The 20,167-nt window shown below is 44.8% G+C and overlaps 1 protein-coding gene across 2 annotated transcripts in view; it reads left to right on the top strand.

Moving 5' to 3' along the window:
- The window catches only part of LOC146862267 (TRAF-interacting protein with FHA domain-containing protein A-like), a 32,952-nt gene extending 15,796 nt beyond the window's left edge, over positions 1 to 17,156 (top strand). For both annotated transcript variants that reach the window (XM_085641426.1, XM_085641425.1), the window contains exon 2: positions 14,629 to 17,156. In XM_085641426.1, coding sequence (XP_085497552.1) covers positions 14,649 to 15,227 — 579 coding nt within the window. In that variant the 5' untranslated portion in view covers positions 14,629 to 14,648 and the 3' untranslated portion in view covers positions 15,228 to 17,156. The remainder of the gene's footprint in view (positions 1 to 14,628) is intronic.
- Positions 17,157 to 20,167: the final 3,011 nt, after the last annotated feature.

The raw sequence follows: 20,167 nt of genomic DNA, 5'->3' as shown, positions 1-20,167 counted from the left end.
TCAATGGTGGGTGTAATATGCCGCTCCCTCTTGATGGCCTTGTTGGGCAACCTCATGTCCACGCACAGGCGGATTGCCCCAGGTTGCTTGGACTTTGGAGCAATCACCAAAGGTGATACCCACTGAGTAGGGCCTGACACTTTCTCGATGACTCCATCTCGCTCCAGATGCTCCAGCTCTGCCTCCACTAAAGGTCTCAGGTGGAACGGTACCCTTCGATGCCTTAGTGCTACTGGCTTGATAGTGTTGTCTATGTGGAGTTTGACCTCGACCCCTTTCAAACAGCCGAGGCCCTTGAATAGCTCTGGGAATTCAGCCATCACTGACTCCTCATGGGACTGCTGAACCTGTCTCGCAAACATCACTAATCCCAGGTCTTCAGCAGAGTGGCAACCCAGGAGCGACCCTGCGCTGTCTCGTGTTATGTGGAATCGAGTGATTGTAGCTTGTTTACCATGCCTGACCTCCACTTCGATCACGCCTAGTAGTGGAAAGGGAACGTCTCCACCATAGGTAAAGATCTTCGCCTTGGTTTTGAGGAGCACCGGTCTTGGCTCCAATCGTTCATACTGTGCCGCGTCGAAGATGTTGACGGAGACCCCTGTGTCGATGAGTGCCTTGATGCAGTTATCCCCCACCCATAGTTGACACATTGGGGGTGGATGTTTCTTTGTGATGGCACCTCTGGGGTGCGAGATTACAAATACATCGTCCTTCTTGTCATCCTCCATGACATTCATCCTGCGGCACATGCTCTCTACCTCCTCCGCTTCATGAGCGGTGCACACCATGGGCTTTTGTCTTCTTTGTCGGCCTCCCCCTGCTGCCGACCTGGCTGTGCCATGCAGACTGTGGCAAAATGACCAAACTTGTTGCACTTCAAGCACTGCTTTCCCAATGCCGGGCACCCCCTCGGTGGATGACTCTCTAGGCCGCAATTTCCACATCCTTTCTTTCCTGGGCACTCTCCACTGCCGCTGGCACCCCCCCTGCCATGGCTGCTGAACTTCCTGATTGCTTTCACGTGCTCCTCTTTGATGGGGTTTGGGTATAGTGGCTGGTGAACGGCCGGTCGTCTCGCCAGCACCGACTCCATCTCTCCCATCTGCCAGCTCGTCGGCTCTTCCCAACACCAAGATGTCGTCCAACGATATCCCAGGTTGGCGTAAAATGAGCTTGCGCAGTTCCGATGACTTGCACCCCAATATTAGTTGCGCCTTGATCTCAAATGGCCGATCAATGCCCACACACATACTTGCCAACTTCCTGAGATGCGCGTGGAACATGTCGACCTCCTCCTCCTTTTGCTTTGCCTGGCGTAATTTGAAGTGCTCGAAATCAGGGTTGACCTGCGGGTCAAAATGGCGGTTGGTTGCTCTGACAGCCTTCTCGTAGTCGTCACTGTCCCCTGTATCTGGGAGATCCTGAAAGAGTTCATATAGCTCCTCACCCCTTCCATTTGTAGCATGGTTGAGCGCTTCACTGCGTTATCTTTTCTCCTCGTGGCAATGAAATAATTTTCCAGTGGCCCAATTAATTTGTGCCATCTTGGCGCCGCTGTGGCCAGATCAGCGAGCTGACTAAACGGCGGTAGTGCCTTCAATGACATGTGGGAGCTGTGATCTGACGGTCCTGGGGCACTACCCCCTGCCTGCTGTGACATTGCTCTGGATGCACCTGGCCCTTGTCCACTTACTGGTCTGGGTTCTGTGCTCATGAGGTCTGTTCCTCCCTGTCCACAACAGTTCCTGCCCTGCACCGGCTCTCCACTGTCCTGTGATCTCACAGGGGGGGGAATTGGCCTCACTCAGTCCTGCACAGCCGTTCCCCCTGCCCTGCTTGGACTGTCTCTCCAATGCACCACCTTCCAGCCATCAGCACACGTGATCAGGGGTCTTGACTGCCGGTGTTGCCCCCTCTGCTCACTTCTGGCAGCACACCGGCTCCTAACACCCTCTGCCCCCTCTCTCCGCATCTCCCTTCTCCTTTCCTGCCCCTTGGCCGCACCTCTGCGTCAGCGCTGCAGTAGGGAGGAGCCGCCGTCAGCAGCGCACTCCCCTGGTGAAGGCTGCAGGCCTTGAGATGATCTGCACTCGGGGTACACACCATGCTCTCTTCCGGCTGCATAAGTCCGCCCTCCAGGCTCCTCACCTTCCCTCCGCAGCCACCAACCACCACCGACACACCTCTGCAGTCGGGCCGCGTGGAACACCTTCCTCGTGGTGCGGGGCCTCAGAGCCACAGGCACGCGCTGTCGACTCTGATCCGCGTCGCGAGGGCACACGCAGGCTGCAAACCCGCCTCGTCGCCAATGTAAGTTGGTGGGGGCGCTACGGGGTTTGGCATGGTAGGGGAGACTCACAGTGATGGGGCCTAGGGGAAGGGGGTGCAAATAACGGACACGACCACTCTGGATTGGGATCTGTGCCGTCAGCCACGAGCGCTGACGTCACCGTTTATTTATACTCCCTAGTCCGCGCCCGGCCCAGGGAGTTGTGGTGGCAACATTTTATTACAGGAGCCGGGTGGCTCACTACAATGAGGACAGCACATCCTTCCTTCACAACGACTTTGGCCCTAAAGGCGAGAGTACTGTTTCCTCAACTATTGCTTTAAGTTTATCTTGCTGAAAAGGGCATAGCAAAGAGATTGCTTTATGAGCCTTCCACGGAAAAGGCTCACTGAAGATGAAACAGACACCTAGGAGCTTGCCTCATTAGTCCTGCACACCTCATCGGGTTTGGTTTAACCATATACTATCTGTGCGGAAAACCGTGCAACGAAGAGTTTGCACACGGACCCCCCGCCCGTGCACCTAGAGTACTTGCACAGTCTGCTTCACAGGAACCATACGCCTAGCACGGCTGCACAATCCACTGCTCCTCGGGTGCCATCCTAGGGTGGCATTGGCACTTTCACCTGAGATGTAGCACACACAATATCAGTGGCCCAAAGGGGGCCAGGGACAGGTTTGAGTCTAGCAGCACAAAAGCCATTCCATTAGACATTCCCTGGGAAGCTGCCAACTCAGGCTAGGTGTGGGGAAGTGGCAGAGCCGGCAGCTTGACTCCTGCCTGCAGGAAGGTGTAGTGAGGCCTTAAGCCCCAAAGAACCACAGTTTCAAGATATCTGGGAGCCCAGTTTAAAGGTATCTGAGTACTAAAGTGCCAGCAGTATTTTTGCTTGTGGTCTTTGCCAGGCCCTCCATCACCTGGAGGACTAAAATACCCATTGCTGCGCCGAGTGGCACAGAGCATGCACGGCTGCTGCAGTACCCCATGCCAGTGCATATCCTGGTAGAGTCAGGCTGTTCTGCCGGACTCTGAATAACCCCATGCTCATTTCTGAACCATAAGAGGGACCGCAGGAAGAGAAAGCTCTGCTACAGAGACGCTTTATGAGACTTAGACGAAAGAAGCACACATGCCATGCCTGATTACAGCATAAGCATTTTCCACGAATTGGCACCCCCCTACACAAGCTTTGCCACAAACCCCCACATGTGAAGTTCCAAATGTATCTACTGCTTTCCTATTACCCCCATCCACACCCACGCACGCAGTTTAAGCCCAGCAGGATCCGTGCCCCATATAAAATACCTAATGGCCTCTCCCTAGCAAAGGGTCCTTGAAAGAGGAGAGTCGGTGAGCGATTGGATTGGACTTTTCTAAATCCCCCAAGAAAGGAGAAAGTTTAAACAGAACGGTATGTGGAATTTAGGAACAGAAGTATGATGCAGACACACCTTCCTGTGTAATTAATGGGATGTAACGTGCCCCTATTTTAAAAAAAAATCTTTTACTTGTACCTTTTCAGTGCATCCGTGAAGGTTTTGGTTAATCGTACAGTTTTCCTGCACATATTCATTTAATTTTCTGCTACCAAACATTTCTTAAAGTCAGAAGTTTGGAGTATTTGGTTTCTACAGCACGCAAAGCAGGCTTTGGGGCAGCAGGGTGACCTGTAGTAATCTCTTCCTCCTGCATGTGGCAACGTATTTTCGCCTGAGGGTGCTTCCTGAGTTTTTGCTGAGCTTGTGAAATTGTTGCCTGCAAACTCACCACTCCCACGATCTTCCGTCTGTTATTTTGCAGAGTAGCAAGAAAAAAAGAGAGAATGTTTAGCCCAGGGCACAAGTCGGGGGTGCAGTGGGTAGATGACGTCCGCCCACCATTTTCACAGACTGGACGCCGTCCAGCCTTCCTAGAAGTTGGGCCCCTCCGAAATATGCTGAACTGGTACAGGTGTGACTTTTCCAGCAGCAACCTGTGGGCGGCGTGCGGCCTTTGTTATTTTAAATTCGAGCTGGGGCCAAAACAAAGGCTGAATGACGTCAAAGGGCAAAGTTGAAGGGCCTCCTTTTGAGAGCTGGAGCCTCACACCTAGATGCAAATGCAGTGAAGGGGAAACAAAGGCACACTGCTTATTTACTTTGCTACTACTTAACCCCTTGCATGCCCTTGACGGAACCACTCCGTCATGAGCCACGGTTGCGCTGTGCTCATGACGGAGTGGTTCCGTCATGCTGCGGCCGTTGGCGGCCGCTCCTCCCACGCGGCGCTAATTCCCCGCCTGTGCGGGCGATTAGCGCAGTGGGTGGAGTCATGACGGAACCAAGCCGTCATGAGCACAGCTCGCCCGTGACTCATGACGGCGGGGTTCGGTCATGAGCATAGCGGCGCCGCAAACCCCCCAAACCCCCCCAGCGCTGCGGCGGAATTCGCGCCGCAGCGAAGGGGTTAAGAGAGCCATGGTATTGGCTTTGTTCAGTCCCTGTATATAAGAGATCTGCATGCACTGTTAGTATGTCAGATGTGTTGATCTGTCCTGGTATTCACACAACTAGCAATTTAAATATTGCTATTTTGTTTTATTTCTTTTAGATTCTACTTATCCCAATACAATGTCAGAGTGCTTTACATCACACGTACACATTATATAGTGACAATAAATGATGTCTGTACATTAATGCACAGGATGCTTTGCATAAGGCAGTGAGGGTTATAAGGTGTGGGACTCACATGCCCCTTAGGATTGCAATTTATGAACTGTAAGTCACAAAAGGATCTGTGTTGTAACCCACTTATCTAGGTATATACAAATCTGTCATCTGCATGTTAGAGGATGTTCTTTTACAGGAGCGAAATTAACCTTTTATGCTACTTTTTCTGCAGCAGATGCCTTCACCCCATAAGATATTTTAAAATGCAGACTTTTTACTGCCACTTTTCTCCTTGTTGCCAATTTCCTTGTGGCCAAATTATAAAAAAAATATGTATAAGTTGAGGCCCAGATTTTGCTTTGGGATACTCACCACTTTTTTGGCACAACCCAGATGCAAAATCTCCTTTGTCAAATCTCTTAATGCGCTCAAATGCACTCATGATCGACCTGCTAAACATACGTGTGAGGTGTTAAAATCTGATTTCACTTGTGATGTCATAGGTTGTGATACCACGTCCTGTGATGCAGCGCTGTGATGTCACAAGCCATGATGTCACTTGCATACTGCCTAACTTGGTTAGTCCCCCTTCTTCTTTTTTTAGGACTTGTGCCTGGCAAAGTCTAACAAACGCCTGCTCCCAACAATCTTAAAATGACTCCTAAATTCCTTATTGAATGCCAGGCACTACTGAGTTTGTGACCCCCTCCCAACCCCCCATACTCTAAAATGAGAAAGTAAGTGGGTGAAAGAGTAACAAGTCATACCTGTCTGATTGGAAGATAGCCGCTTTTTAGCATCTAAGTGAATTTTCAGTCATCTAGAGGAATGCCTTGACTTCATGGAGGCATCCATTTCCTGTATCCAGTTAGCATGTGCACCTTGATAAATGGAAGCATCCAACGTGTGTATATCTTGTGAAGGGGTTGATATTAGTGCCTCACAATTTTAATATTGTTGCCATTTTAGAGCAGCCCTGTTCACAGAACAGGAACGGGCACCTACTTTTAAATTTACAAATGCCTTTTGCGCACTTAGAGTTCGAACCAGAGCTTGCCTGGCCACCCAGCTACATGGAAGGGCATAGTGCTAGCGGTAGTGCAACACTCTTCTGTCCGGTCCTCCATGGATCACTGTCTCGTAACTGGATGCCACAAGATACAGTACACATGGCCAGAAAGCAGCACAGTGAATTTAAGGGGATAGAGGGTGAGATAGTGCAAGAAAGTACTGCTGTCTGCTGTGCTATCCAAGCCCTCCTATTTGCAAAGTATGGGAAGGTAACTGCACAGACAGGTAGGAATATGCATGGATGATGGAAGCAATGAATTGTAATTGTATTTATTTCAGAGATCATAATAGTAAAATGAGGTGTGGGATGAGTCAGTGGAGGGATTCATGAGGGAAGAGTCTAGAATGTGTTATTTGGGATATAGTAATAGAATGAGGTTTGGGATGAGTCAGAGTGGAGGTAGAGGATATATTTAGAGAGGTATAGGAAGAAACAGAGTAGTGCATTGGAGAGAGTCAAAGGTTTTTTTCCCAGTAAGAGTAAAGTAATAAATACATAGATACATAACTACATAGAAAGGGTATACAAGTATAAGGAAAATAATGTATCAAGATATAAAGTTGTATTGTATAAAGTCGCATATGTACATGTGTAGATAGATAGTTAGAAACTCAGACTTCATCTGATCCTCATTGTGGGGCCCCCAGGGGGAAATGCACTATCTGCAAGGTTTGCAGGATTTAGAGTGCTTTATGGTAAAAGGATGCAACCCTCCTTAGGGAATGGTTGACCAAATGATCTCTTAAATGTATCCATTCCTGTCACTGTGTAGTCAATACACCCATTTCTGTTCCTTGATAAACAAGCATTGGCATAGCCAATAGGTCTCGCCTTTGGGACCTTATAAGTGTTTAGCCATGCAACAGTTGCATAACTAAATACTTATAAGGTCCCAAAAGCGAGACCTATTGGCTATACAAAGCGGCCGTGCAGCAGCTAAAGTTAAAGTGATCGCGATCACGATCAAACTTCAAAGCGGCCGTGAAAGTAATCGCGGTAAAGCGCGGCGCGCGCGCCCGCGCACATGCACTGTTGCTCTAGGCTGGCCTGGTAGCACTTTTTGGAGCCCTCTCAATAAGTCTTGCCAGACCAGCGCATGCGCTGGGTCAGGCGAGACCTAAAAAGGAATTGTGAGATGTCTGTGACTGATGGTGGTATATTGGGCTTATCTAGCACTGTCCAATGTATGTCATCTACTAGGGATCCAGTATAAATTTGGAGTATTACGCCTCTCTCACGTCCCCCTTATGTAGAATTGCATTGAAGTGAACCAATTCACCCCTTAACAATGGGAAATTAGGGCTCCAGTTACACAAACAGCCAGTCCCCAAGTTTTTTCTTGGGTATGTCCCACTTTTATCGTACTTGAAGAATTCCTTTACAAACTTATCGTACTTGAAGAACTCCTTTACACACCTATACATATAGCTGCCCATTTATAGTAGAAAGTTCACCTGGTTGCCACTGTTGTACCTTTGATAACTCGCACCAGAGGTGACTTAATGTTTTACATTTGCAATATACTGTTTTGTCCTTGGAATACCTTGATTCCTTTTAGTTTCTTCCCTTTTTCAGTTTTTTATTTCTTTTCCTTTGATTGCTCCCTATAAACGACTTGGAGAGTAGAATGCACCTTCAGTCTCACGCCAGGGCCTGAGTTGAGGTGTTACGCCCAACGTCTGTGGGTAAGATGCATCCTAAGCTTAGTGCTTTGTTTGGTTTTTGACCAGGGGTGGCACACCGGGCACATACCTTTTCCTATTATGTTAACTGCAAGAAGTGGAATGGGGTCTACGGCATGGGTGTCTTTGCCAGGGTGTCACACTCGATAGATACTGAAACTGGTGACCGTTTGCACACTAGACCTTGTTTAGATTGCCATAGCCGCTATGTTTTAAAACGAGATTTACACGTTTCCTTACAGGTGACCGCCAGTGAAGTCCCTTTCCTGCACAATTTGGACTTTAAAAAGGGCCACTGGATAGTTTTGTATATATTGTACATTTCTCTTAAAATCTTTGTTTTTGAGCACAAATATAGCAGCAGCACTATCACTATGGGTCCTGATAAATGCCGCAACACTTCTTTCGAGGGTTATAGGCATAAACATATTGACCTTCCCTAGTGACACGAGTATGCAGGTTTAATTTTTCCTGCAGTGTTCTGTTTTTTAATCCTGGCCCAGGGACACGCTAATACAGTTACAGTTTGCGGATCCTGTATTCAGTTTTATTCTCACATTTTTTCTTTGTCAATGCTCTGCTGACCTCACCACACTACGCTCAGTATAGGGTATTTATTATACCACCTTAAAAATCCTCCACAGAGCTCCTCCTTCTCAGTGAGTGTGTTGTAGCCTGCACCGTGACTAGGCCTCACAGTCCGAGGAGGTTCCGATGATAAAGCATGACACCAACTATGGGTGAGGGAAATCGTTTTTTAAAAGGACTACTCCTTCTGAGCTTGTTCTTTGTTCTTTTTTCTCTCCCTCCCTTTGGTCCTTCCATTTCTGTTCATTTGTTGAACCAGGAGTTACTTTGTGCTTTATAGTATTATATTGGGGAGACAACCCCTTCTGGTCTTTAAACCTCACCTGACTCTTCTTTTGTGACTTGGCTAGATTTTTATTTTATATGGAGGAAAGGTTTATTCTATTAAATCAAACAAAATAGTTTTTGTTCAGCAGACATCCTGAACTCGCATATTCGAAGGTGCGCTCATATTTGATAATAAAGAAAAATATGACTCAATGAAATAAAATATTTGCCTAGGATCACACAATTGTAAACCAGTTTATGGGTCAAACACATTGTAGTTAAATCAACTAGATTATTCAAGTCACTAAACCTGCAAGTCTGGGAACATTTTTATGATTTTTTGAGTCCTACCTTGGCTACTTTAGGCAGTGGTCCCACATTGTCAGGCAAGGCGCAGAATGGGTCCTAATTGTTTCAGTCACGGTAAGTGAGTATTTAAGTTTTGGAAGCATTCAGTTTGCAATGGCTCCATGTCTTCCACTGATCAATGGCTCGGAGCCAACTCAAGTTTTTTGTGTTTCTAAAGTTTTGGGGCTTTCCAGTTTAAGGAGTATTTGTGTGTCATCTGCGTAGTTATAGCAGGTGAGCTGCAATTGATTGATTATTGTTGGTAATGACTTCATGTAGATGTTGAAAAGCATGGGTAAGATAATAGAGCCTTGAGAGTCCCCTGCTTTTGGGAAGTATGGTTTAGATGACAAAGGGGGAGTACGGATGACATTTGATTTGTTTTGAAGATAGGATGTGATCCAGTTTAGGCCATTTCCCTCTGCGCCGTCTTCGTAGAGTTTTTGTATTAGTGTCATGGTTCAACTTTGTCAAAGGCAACTGAGAGATCCAAGAGAAGTAGTGCAGCAACCTTCTTCTGGTCTACTATGTTTTTAAGGTCATCCCAAATGGCAATGGGGGCAGATGCTGTTCCTCTTCCTGGATGGAATCCTGTTTGGAAGTCGGAAAGTATGGAGTTCTCTTCAATGAATTGCGACATCTGGGCGAATGCTACTCTTTCTATCAGTTTGCCTAGGAAAGGTCCATTTGTAACCGGTCTGTAGTTTGGATCATGATGGTCCAAGTTGGTTTTCTTTAATAATAGGCGTATATATATGCCTTTTAAAGTCTTCTGGAAAGTCCTGTAGTTAGAATAATGGATGATTCTTCTTACTGGTGTGGCGGCAGAGGTAGTTAAAATAATATTCTTGAAGATTTGTGGTGGACAAGCATCAGAAAGGCAGTTGGTTGGCCTGCTTGCTTTGACCTGCAATAGATGGCTACTGAGACCAATTTTCCCAAATCATACACCATGGTCCTCAGCTCGGTAAAATCTAAATCCAAAAGCTACTCGATTAAATGCCATCAAATACACATGGCCAAAAAGTTTGTTATCTGGGCTTGCTACTAGATAACAAATTAAATGTCAATTTCTGCTTAATGCCCATGTACAGTCTTTTAACTGAGTATCATATAATATTGAGGAGTTCTTCAAGCGTCTCGGCCGCTCCCATATTAGGTCAGTTATTGATCTTTACAAAGCGAAATGTATTACAACAGCGATCATCAGTTGTGAGACCTGAGGATACAAGGCATGTAATATAATTCAGGTGGCAGAAGATAAATTCTTGAGAAAGGTTTTGAGGCTGCCCCAAAGTGTGCATGAGGAACTGGGGGTTGGCCATATCTCTGATTTTATGCAACGCTGCCTGTTATTACTGTGGCTCCCAATTTGGCTTAAGGAAGAACCAGCTTTTAAAGGAAGGATCTTAAGAGACTGCCTGGGCCTGGACCACAGACTTCACATTCCTTGTTTGAATTATATTAAATGTACTTTGAGTGACCTTGGCGGACCCGATTTATTTTAAGACCCAAACATTATTACTAAAGTGATAATTATTTGGGTTAAACAAGCTTTTCTCTGTAAAACATAGGAAACAAGCATTGGCAAAGCCAATAGGTCTCGCAATGGCTTTATTTTTTTTATTTCTTGATACGAGTTGGCTTTGTAAATGCTATAAAAAAAGTTGGCACAAAGTCTTTTTTTGGCGCAGTAGTAACACAGAGGACTTATGTGGTTATCTGATAATTTAATCTTTAATTTGATTCTGAGGCCTTCACTATACGCTACTGCTCCGACACTTGCCTTCCTACTGGCCATATTATACTTGTCAACAGAGGAAGGTGTGTGCACACTGCAATATGCCACCATATGTGAATCCACTAATTTTGAAATGTATGCTCCTAACATTTTTGAAAATTAAGTCCTATAACTACGGTGGCCACTCTAAACCATGTCACTACACACACTGTTTCTATATAGTCCAGTGCTTCTCACACTTAAATAGCGGATATCACGTGTTAGCTTAATTAGATCCACTGACACTAAGACTACAATACCCAGAATGCATTATGTTGTCCTACACAAGCTTAGTCTTGGAAAGTGACACTAATGACACGGAGTGAGGTTTTCACCGTGGCTATGAACTAAGTCCCAAAGTGTAAAGTAGGCTGTGACCTAAACTGGGGCAACTTTGGTGATTCCAGATGATCCTAAATTAGGTGTGAGTAGCTAATGTAATCATTTTTCTTCCTGTGACTTCTGGTGCTTGTGCTGCTCACAGTGTTAGGCGCTGAAGATCATTGGGTCCAAAAATAAAACAAGAATTAAACGTTATGCTCTGCACCGTTTTCTTTTTCAGCTGTTTGCGTCTGAGTGTCCCTCAAAGTGTTACACATGAGACATTTAAATTTCACAAAGTATGCATACTGAAAACTTGGAAGCTATATTTTGTGATGTCGCATCCTGGTGGACAGTAAAGTCATAATTTACTGTGCTTTAAAAACGAATACAATTGAGTACATGATAAAAAATGTTTTGGGGAACGCACTACTTTTTGCCATTTCCCCCCCAGAACCGATTTGGTGTTTGGGAAGGTGGAGCACAAAGGATTATCCGCAGAGGAGCACCCCTTTGGACTAATGCAGACCCCAGAAGTCGATTTTAGGCGCATGGCCTCACCCAGAGAGTGGGGCTTGTATAGAGCAGTCCCAGCTGGGTGCTAGCTCCTCGCGCGCACATGTCCACAGAGGCGCTACGTGGAAACCGGAGGGGAAGAGCTGCTGCCAAGGACAGAGCCTCGCACCTTCAGCCAGGAGCTTCGCTCAACAGTTATTACTTTAAGTGGGTTTCAGAAGAGCCGACAATACCAATGAGCCTTTTAATCACGGGTAAGTGGATCAAAGACCAGCACCGCCCGCGGATCCGAACACCGTGTAAATGCCAGGCAGTTATTGAGGAAGAGAATTTAATTAGCACTGCTAAGCAACCTCAGAAGCAGGCCTGCTCGGAAATCAATCTTTAATAATATTATCCCTTAAAACTCTCACATTTACCTTTCACACGCGCAGCCCCTCTCTCCGCCCTGCTTGTCATGGGCCCATTCTTAAGCCCTCTCCCATGAAAATAATGCCGCCAGCCGACAAAGTTAGACCCTCAGGGCCAGTGGATGGCCAAAGATCGCCTGGCACCAAAGCATCTTCCCGCCTGCTGCCATCTTTTTTAGCTGATTTTGGGGTGATTTTTTCACCAAGTGCACAATGTGCCAGTGCTTGGCGCAACGGACTGGACTCCCACTGCCCACTGGGTTAACATGCCCCGCTGTGGGCACGTGAGGCTGAAGGCTCACAAGTCCTTCAGGGGCATCAACATTCCAGACAACGAGGTGGCCCCTATGCCCACCCAGTCACTGCTGCCACCGTCACAGAGGGGCAACTGGCACGACGGGGCTTGAAGAAAAGATTCCTTTAAAAAAAGGAAATAACAAAATAAGCATGATGTTGCAGCCACTGGACAATGCCACTTTGTAGACAAGTGCATGCGTTAATCACGCTTGTGCTTCTACAAAATGATGCAATACAGCAGCCATGTCATCGTGCATTTTATGCAGAGAATAGTGTGAGTAAACCGGGAAACTAGAGATACAACCGGCAACAAAGGGACAAAGTACAGGGAACAAAGAGAAAGCTAATGTCAAGAATGGGAACAGAGCTGGATAAGAATGAACGGGGAGAAAATCAATCAGAAACCGAGACAGAGAGAGTGAGACTATAGAACAGAGAGAACGTGAAATAGAGACCGAGAGCATGCAATGGATATAGAAAACATGGAGTAGAGAGTGAAAATCGGAAACAGAAAGTTTAAATAAAGTGAACATCGGGAACAGAGAGAGAGAATCTCGAGATAATGGAGAGAAATCAAATGGGCAACAAAAAGAGAAAACAGAGAGCAGAGAGATAAAATGTGGAACAGAGAAAATAAATAAACAAGCATTGGCCGCGTGGCCGTAAAAGTAATGGCCACGCGGCCGTGAAAGTGATCGCGATCGCGGTGAAAGTGATCGCGATCTCGAGGATGCGCTCTGTGGTAAGCACGCGAGTGGTGCGCGCACAGCAGTGATCGCACTGGAAGGGAGGCAGATGGCGGCTGTGCTTGTGCACACTCGCGTGAACGCAAGCGCTAGGCCACCAAAAGCCTGTGGCAGCACTTTGAAAACCCACACACTAAATTTCTCGTAGAGCAGCGCATGTGCTGGCTCAGCGAGACCTGAAAAGGGCGGTGAGTGCATGATCTAAAAGTTCCCTTGTGCACTATTCTATGATTAAATCCTCAAATGTCATTGATTTATACCTGATGATTGACATGCCTGCTCACTGCAGATGACGTTTGACTTACTTCCATCTGAATCTGTTTCCCCGGCTCTTAGTGGGTTGGCACAAGTCCTCTGAGCCTCTGCTTTTCACTGCTATATTTGATATATTGTACATTGTTTTTATATGTCCTACATTTTCTAGATTGTTTTAAGTTTATTTGTCCTTTATTTCTGTCAATTAATTTTACACAAGTCAGACCTGCCTTATTGTATCTTCAATTTCTAGACCCACCTGCTGTTTGTTTTTATGTATCATGGTTTTTAGTAGGGGTGTTTCATTCACATGCATGAGAGGTTTTGAAGGACCATTTGTTTACCTGCTTGGACTGTTCCTTTTCTTTCTTTGTACCACTGTTTTTATGTACTTTTATGACCTGTTTAATAAAAGTTGTATAAAGTGATTACTGACGATTGAGGTGTATTGAAGCGTACAGAATCCCTACTCTTTGTTTTTTACATACCTGTTTATAGAGTCGGGCATTCTTCTCTGGGAAGTAGCGAGTGTAGTGTCTGTAGTGTAAGTTGACTGTCTCATTTCTCCATTTGCATCTCTCTCTGCCAAATGTACGAATAGAGGGTGTTTATTTGAGCAGATTTCAAGTTCTTATGTAATGGTGAGCTAAACACTTGTCAGGCTTTAAACTTAGCTGCCCCCTGTTCACACACCAGGTCCCAGTGACGTGGAAGAGACTGAGACTTAAGTGAGCCATATGGCGATGCGTGATATCTAAGGTGGTGAGTGATGGTCATAGAATATGGTATGCAGAGTTGCAAAGTTTTTTTCTGAAATCTAGGAAAGTATTTTTAAACCTCTTAATTTTCGTGAACTTTAGGAGGTTTAAAAACATATGGAAGAAAAACAACTTGCTAAAAATAGGGTTGTAGGTGTAAACGTCCCTGTCCTCCAAATCTACTTTTACCAAGGTAATTGTCCTGGAAAAGTGTTTTTGGAGAAAAATTATTTCTATTTAAAAATTCTTATGCAGGCAAGGTTGTAAATCTGCAAACTGTGCAACATTTGCCAACTTCAAAACTACACATTCTAGAAACGTAAAGAGCAAAGGGGAGACAATGAAGCAAAAAATAGTGTCCCAACAAATTGTATGGATGTTATACTTTTTTTTGTTGAATACGTATCAAAAGAGTATATATGCAGGATAGGCACTTTTGAAAAGACGTGCTGTAAAGACTGGGTTGGGTCACGCTTGCATTATGTTATTCTAATTTATTTACACACTTAGACAATGCATGCTGACGGACATCCATTCCTGAATGATGAGGAACAATTGTCCTTATCTGGCTATTAGCTGACAGCCTGAAGTCTGTGCCCTATCTAAGGCTGACAAATAATTTACACTGTGATTCTTTTACTTTTAGGACCAGCTTTTCATGACATCATGGCATCCTTTGAAGAAACAGAGACTGAGGAGAAGCTGACCTGCATCAGGATGAAAGTGTACCATATCCACCATGCAGAAAAGCAAGTCTTTCGATCCATTTCGTTATTTAGAATGAAAAAGCACAAAACAGATGAGACGATTACCTTTGGGCGAGACATCAAGACCTGCAGTTATGTCCTATGGGATGCACGCGCTTCCCGGGTTCAGTTTGCCCTGCAGGTGTTCAGGTACTTCAACAGCTCTGAGATCAGCTTTGAGATCAAGAACATGAGCAGAAAGACCAAACTCTTGGTGGACAATGTGGAGCTGAACTACCTGAATAAAATGGAACTACCCAGCAAGTGTATGCTCCGCTTTGGAGACTTTCACTTCTTGGTGGAGCAGGAGCCAGGGGATTCTGTGGAATATTTTGAGACCTATTTTGAATTAACACCAACATCACCCTTACAGGAGGTTCTCATTATCCCGTCGCTGCAGCCCATCCCTGAATCAGGCATTATGACCTGTGGCCCAATGTCGAGTTTCCATTTTTCCCGTGCAGAAACTGCAGAGGAAGTCGATGAAAATGATTCCTGAGGGGCACGAAGAAGGCCATTTTGGTCATCAAATGATGAAGTCCCCAACCTATAAAAATTGAACAGTACACTAAATTTAATAGACTTACTGTTACATACCCATGTGTGTATAGCACATGCTAGCTAAGTACGTTTTACTCAATTGACCTGTATTTATGATGTTTGGAATGATTGGCTTAGGATGATGTCACTGGAAGGCTATATGCTATTTATTGACCAGATGCCTGCCAATTTGATAGATCATTTTAAAGTTGTTACTTGCCGCAAAGTATGATGTAATCATTTCAGATTTTATCTTTACAGAACTTCCAGTTTGAGATCTGTTCTACCACAGGCCCTTTCTTCTTTGGACACCCCCGCAGTGTGCACTGCCTGCCTAGGATTATGTAGTGACCTGGCAGCACCATTAAATTGCATGAACGTTTTTCGGTCTTTATTTTATAAATAGTGAACAAGGAAAATATTACCAGAGGCGTAACAAAATATTTTGCTCGAAATTGATCAGAGTTTTCATTCTTGAACGATTGTGAACTCACAAAAAAGTCATTTTTCCTGGGCAAAACCTATGTCAAAAAAGCCAATATCTTGCCACAGCAGATGCCTCTTCTGAGATCTTATTTTATTCTGTCTGTTCTTTTGCACCAGCGGTCCTGTATGCTGCAACGGGTAGTGATGAAGCATTGTGATATGAGGGACCTCATGCACAACAAGGCACCTTTCACCTCTCACACAATCTTTAATCATAACTATAAAGTTTTGGGGAATGCAAAGAACAATATTTATCACATGGTATCTGATCTCAAAAGCATTGCACTCACAAACTCAATGGTTATTTTCGGTTCTCTGCACTGTTTTTCCCATCGCCTAAAAAAATAATTTTACATTGTCCATGCATTTAGCAAGGAGGCACGTATTGTGCTCGCTATGCTAAGTGTGCCATTGTAGCAATATACCAAGTTTTGGGGTGTCTGTGTTTAATTTCCACCGTGAGCAGTGGGTGTTAACTTTGTCCGAAAATGTGTTGACTCCTCTAAGCACACTAACTTTAAAAACAATATAGACTTGTCTGTGGTGTTGCTTGTCGGGTTTGGCACAGTCCCCTACTGAGTGACTTCACCCCAGTCCTGTAGTGGTGGAAAGGCCATTGTGATTCGAGTTGGTACTCCATCTGGTAAAACATCTTCCTGGTGTACACTTGTGTTGGTGGTCTCGGCTGATTGATCAGCTATTGAAGGGTTATACAATCAGTTAATTTGCACCCATGAGTTTAACCATACTAGATATGGTTATTTCAGTGTCGATGTTCAGAGAGATTCATCCGGAAAGTGTAGTGAGGATGCGTGGTTTCTCACTGGCACCCATTGTTCGTAGGCTTGTGTGGAGGGAAGAAATCATATAGTCAAGCACTAGTTTTGTACTTTTCCCATTGCTTTTCCAGACCTGCAGAGTGACCTTATTCTAGACACTGAGGCGTGAACTGGAAGCTCTAATGAGGTTCAATGATGTCACATTGGACACTAAACTTGGTCATACCTAAGCCAGGAAACCACCCTAAAGCTTTCACAGTAATAGGATTTTGTGGCTTGTGGACCACGTGTGAAAGAGATCCCTACTGTCTGCACAACATTTCAGCTAAAGGTTTATGTATTAATATATTCATCTACTTGACACTGCTTTAAACTTGGTTTGCTGAACTTGCATATGAAGTCCATTACCATGATGTGAATAAGTGCCTTTTTTACCGAGGGGAGAATTGTATAACTATTTCTTATATAATAATTATTCCTATGCCTAATGGGAGTTTCTATTTTTTGAAGCGTTTATTGAAAATGTAATGTACGTATGAATAAGCATTGCATCTGATAAAAAAATACATGTGATATTTTAAATATGTAGCATTCAATAAAATCTGTCGTCTTTTTATAACATATATCTTTTACTATCTTCTTTATAACATGTCTAGTCAAAGGAAAGATGCAATATAAACTTTTTAGGGTGACTGATAATGTGAGTAGATATAAAAACATATGCACAGAAGAAGCCCCGCTGTAACGATGCTAAAGGTATTTTATGCATAATCCAACATGATACTGTATGTTACTTTTTCTGTGAAACTCAGTTGCTCTTTCTTGCTCTGCCTAAAAAAATTGCTTCAGTATAAGTCTTCAAACCCTCATTAACAGGAGGAAGGCACCATCATATTTACTGTACATCCACCTCTGTGTTAGCCTGCAGGGAAGTCATTGTCCTCCATAACAAAATAGTACTGGCAAGTATGTAGTAGCAGAGGTAAAGTGGCAACATATACCCTTGGACCACCTACCCAATTTAGGTTAGTTGGCCTGCCACCATTTTGTACTGTTAACCCTTCTGTGCATCACCGTCACATAAACCATGCAGATATGCACAGTAAAGGTTCAAAATATCCGTGATCGATGGGAAGGTAACACGCCCCGCCACTCCAATTCCAGGGGCATTTCAAATGAGGGCACTAGAAACGTACTCCCAGTTTTGGGGATACATTTTCTGTACCAACATTTGTAAAGGCAAGATCATTTTGCCACCTTGGCAAGGAGAGCCTCCAGCCTGAGATTTTGCCCCACCCCCGCCCCCCTCTGAAATGGCTCCACTTGTGCTGGTTGGAACACCGTTCCCTAACATAGAGACTCATTTGTTGGTGGAGGGAGGAAGCACCACCTTAGAAAGGGGAATGTATAATTACAGCAGATGGTCTAGTGCAGATGTGCCAGCTGTTTGATGGTATTCCTAATTTAGTATGTTCAACCGGACCGTCAGGGTAAGCAGCCGCTGGGATTATGCAGAGGTGCTGAATTGCCACATTTAAACTATTTTACAGTGTTTTGACATGTTTAACTTGACCCAAATATTCCAGTTAGAATAGTAAATAAGTTTCCTGGACCATCTTGGGGAAACCTGCGCTTTCTCCATTTATTATAGGCCGTGTGTTAGATGGTAAATTAGCTGTTCCAGCGTCCACAAGAGGACTGCTGCCCTGAGATTGCAACTGAAGGAAAAAACCCTAGGCTGCCAGATCGCAGTTTTATTATTTTTGCTAGTGCACGGAATGGAAGGTGAGCTCTTTTTAACTACAGACATTTCCCAAATTCAAATTTGCCACTATTGTACCATATTTTTATTTTCCACCAGAGATTTACTTTCATTGATAAGGAAATACATTTGATAGACTTCATCCTAGGTAGAGCCCAGGTAGACTGGTTGTTGGTTTCGCATGGGAAAAGCACACATGCGCTGTCAGCGAAAACTATTGTTACCAAAAAAAACCTTAACAAGCATGGAGCCCGTCCATGATTTGCCATTGGTTGAATTTCACATTACTCTTGTTTCCTTGCTTCCGATTTGCCAGCACGTCCTACTACTTACTGCTTCCTCCAGGCTCTTCCAGTGTTGGCCCCTGCCATGGAGCATATACCTAGTACAGCTTCCAGTCTGCGGCCAGTGTCCTTCCACTGGCCTTGTGCTCCTGCAGGTACTTTTGTTTTACTTTTGGATATGCACTCTTGAAGAGTGCATGTCTGCCGTCCTGCTCTCGCCCCTCCCTCGTGTTGCTTGCCCTCCTTCCACTGTCTCTTGTCTTGCTGCTCTTCCCTCCCCCCTCACCTCCTTCATGTTGCTTATCTCCTCCTGTCTGTTGTTTCTGGCCCACCCTCCTCCCTTTCACTTACCTAGTGTTGCTTTGGTTTTGCGTTTTATTGCAGTTTTATATAGTGCAAACTCGACCACAAGATATTGGAAGCACTTTACATGAGCTGCAGTTACATTACACAAGGACACCTTCAGTTTTAGGTTTCGCCTGCAAATCCATTGTATTTAATATATCTTAACAGAGGCTTCTCTTATCAGTTCCCAAGGTCAAAGTACTCGTCCAAATCCGCTTTAGTGGGTGAACATTTTTTCTTACATTAAGGCTACACAGCATGTACTGTTTACAGATACTTATCTTCCCCTGACTACACACATTTACGATACTTTTCTTCTACAAAAGCTATTCACACTGTTTAAGACACATCCACTGTCCAGACTTCAGGGACTGTTAATCTATAAGATCAGATCTCTTCCCAGGGAAAAGGCAGACAGCTTCTAACAGTATGTGGGAATTGGTGTTCCCAGGAAGGTGCGCGCCTGTGCACGTCTGTTCCTCCGACCGTGCAGTGCTGTGTGTGGAGCGCGCACCCACAGCACATCCCAGGAGAGAATTTGCGCCGCCGCTTTTAAATGGTATTTTCCTGGTTGTGGCAGCTCCTGCACTTGCTGCATTTCCTTCTTAAGGAGGCGCGGCTGGGGGCTGTTTGCGGGCCTTTGTGAAAATATTTGTTAAATGCAGCACCGTCATGAGCTGCAATGAACACAAATATTTTCACAATGGCCCACAATCAGCCCGCAGCCTTGCTCTTTTAAGAGAAGAAATGCAGCAAGTCCAAAAGCACGACGTGTGCTTTACACGTCGTTCTTTTGAACTTGATGCATGTCTTTTCTTAATGGAGCAGGGCTGCGGCCTGAATGTGGGCCATTGTGAAAATATTTATGTTAATAGCAGCACATGATGGTTCTGCAATTAACAAGAATACTTTCCTAAATGCCCACAATCAGATCGCAGCCGTGCTCTATTAAGAAAATAGATACAACATCACAAAAAAACAACGTTTAAAGCACATGTGGTGCTTTTGGACTTGCATGGTGAAAAAGAAGAAATAGGTATCAAAAGAAAAGAGAACAAAAGAAACGCATAAACAACCACAGTAAATGTAAATAAGGACAGGGGAGCAGGCAGAGGAGCGGATTCATCAAGGAGATTGAAAGGCAGTGATCCTTAATAGCAAATAACGCAAATACAGGGCCGGACTGTCCGTAGCAGGCACCGGGCAATCCCCCCGTTTTGGGCCCTTAAGGGCCGTTTTTGAT

This window comes from Triturus cristatus, chromosome 2_2 (genome assembly GCF_964204655.1).
Source record: "Triturus cristatus chromosome 2_2, aTriCri1.1, whole genome shotgun sequence".
Classification (NCBI taxonomy): domain Eukaryota; kingdom Metazoa; phylum Chordata; class Amphibia; order Caudata; family Salamandridae; genus Triturus; species Triturus cristatus.
The sequence above is the reverse complement of the archived record's forward strand: the minus strand, read 5'-3'. Positions and strand labels throughout refer to the sequence as shown.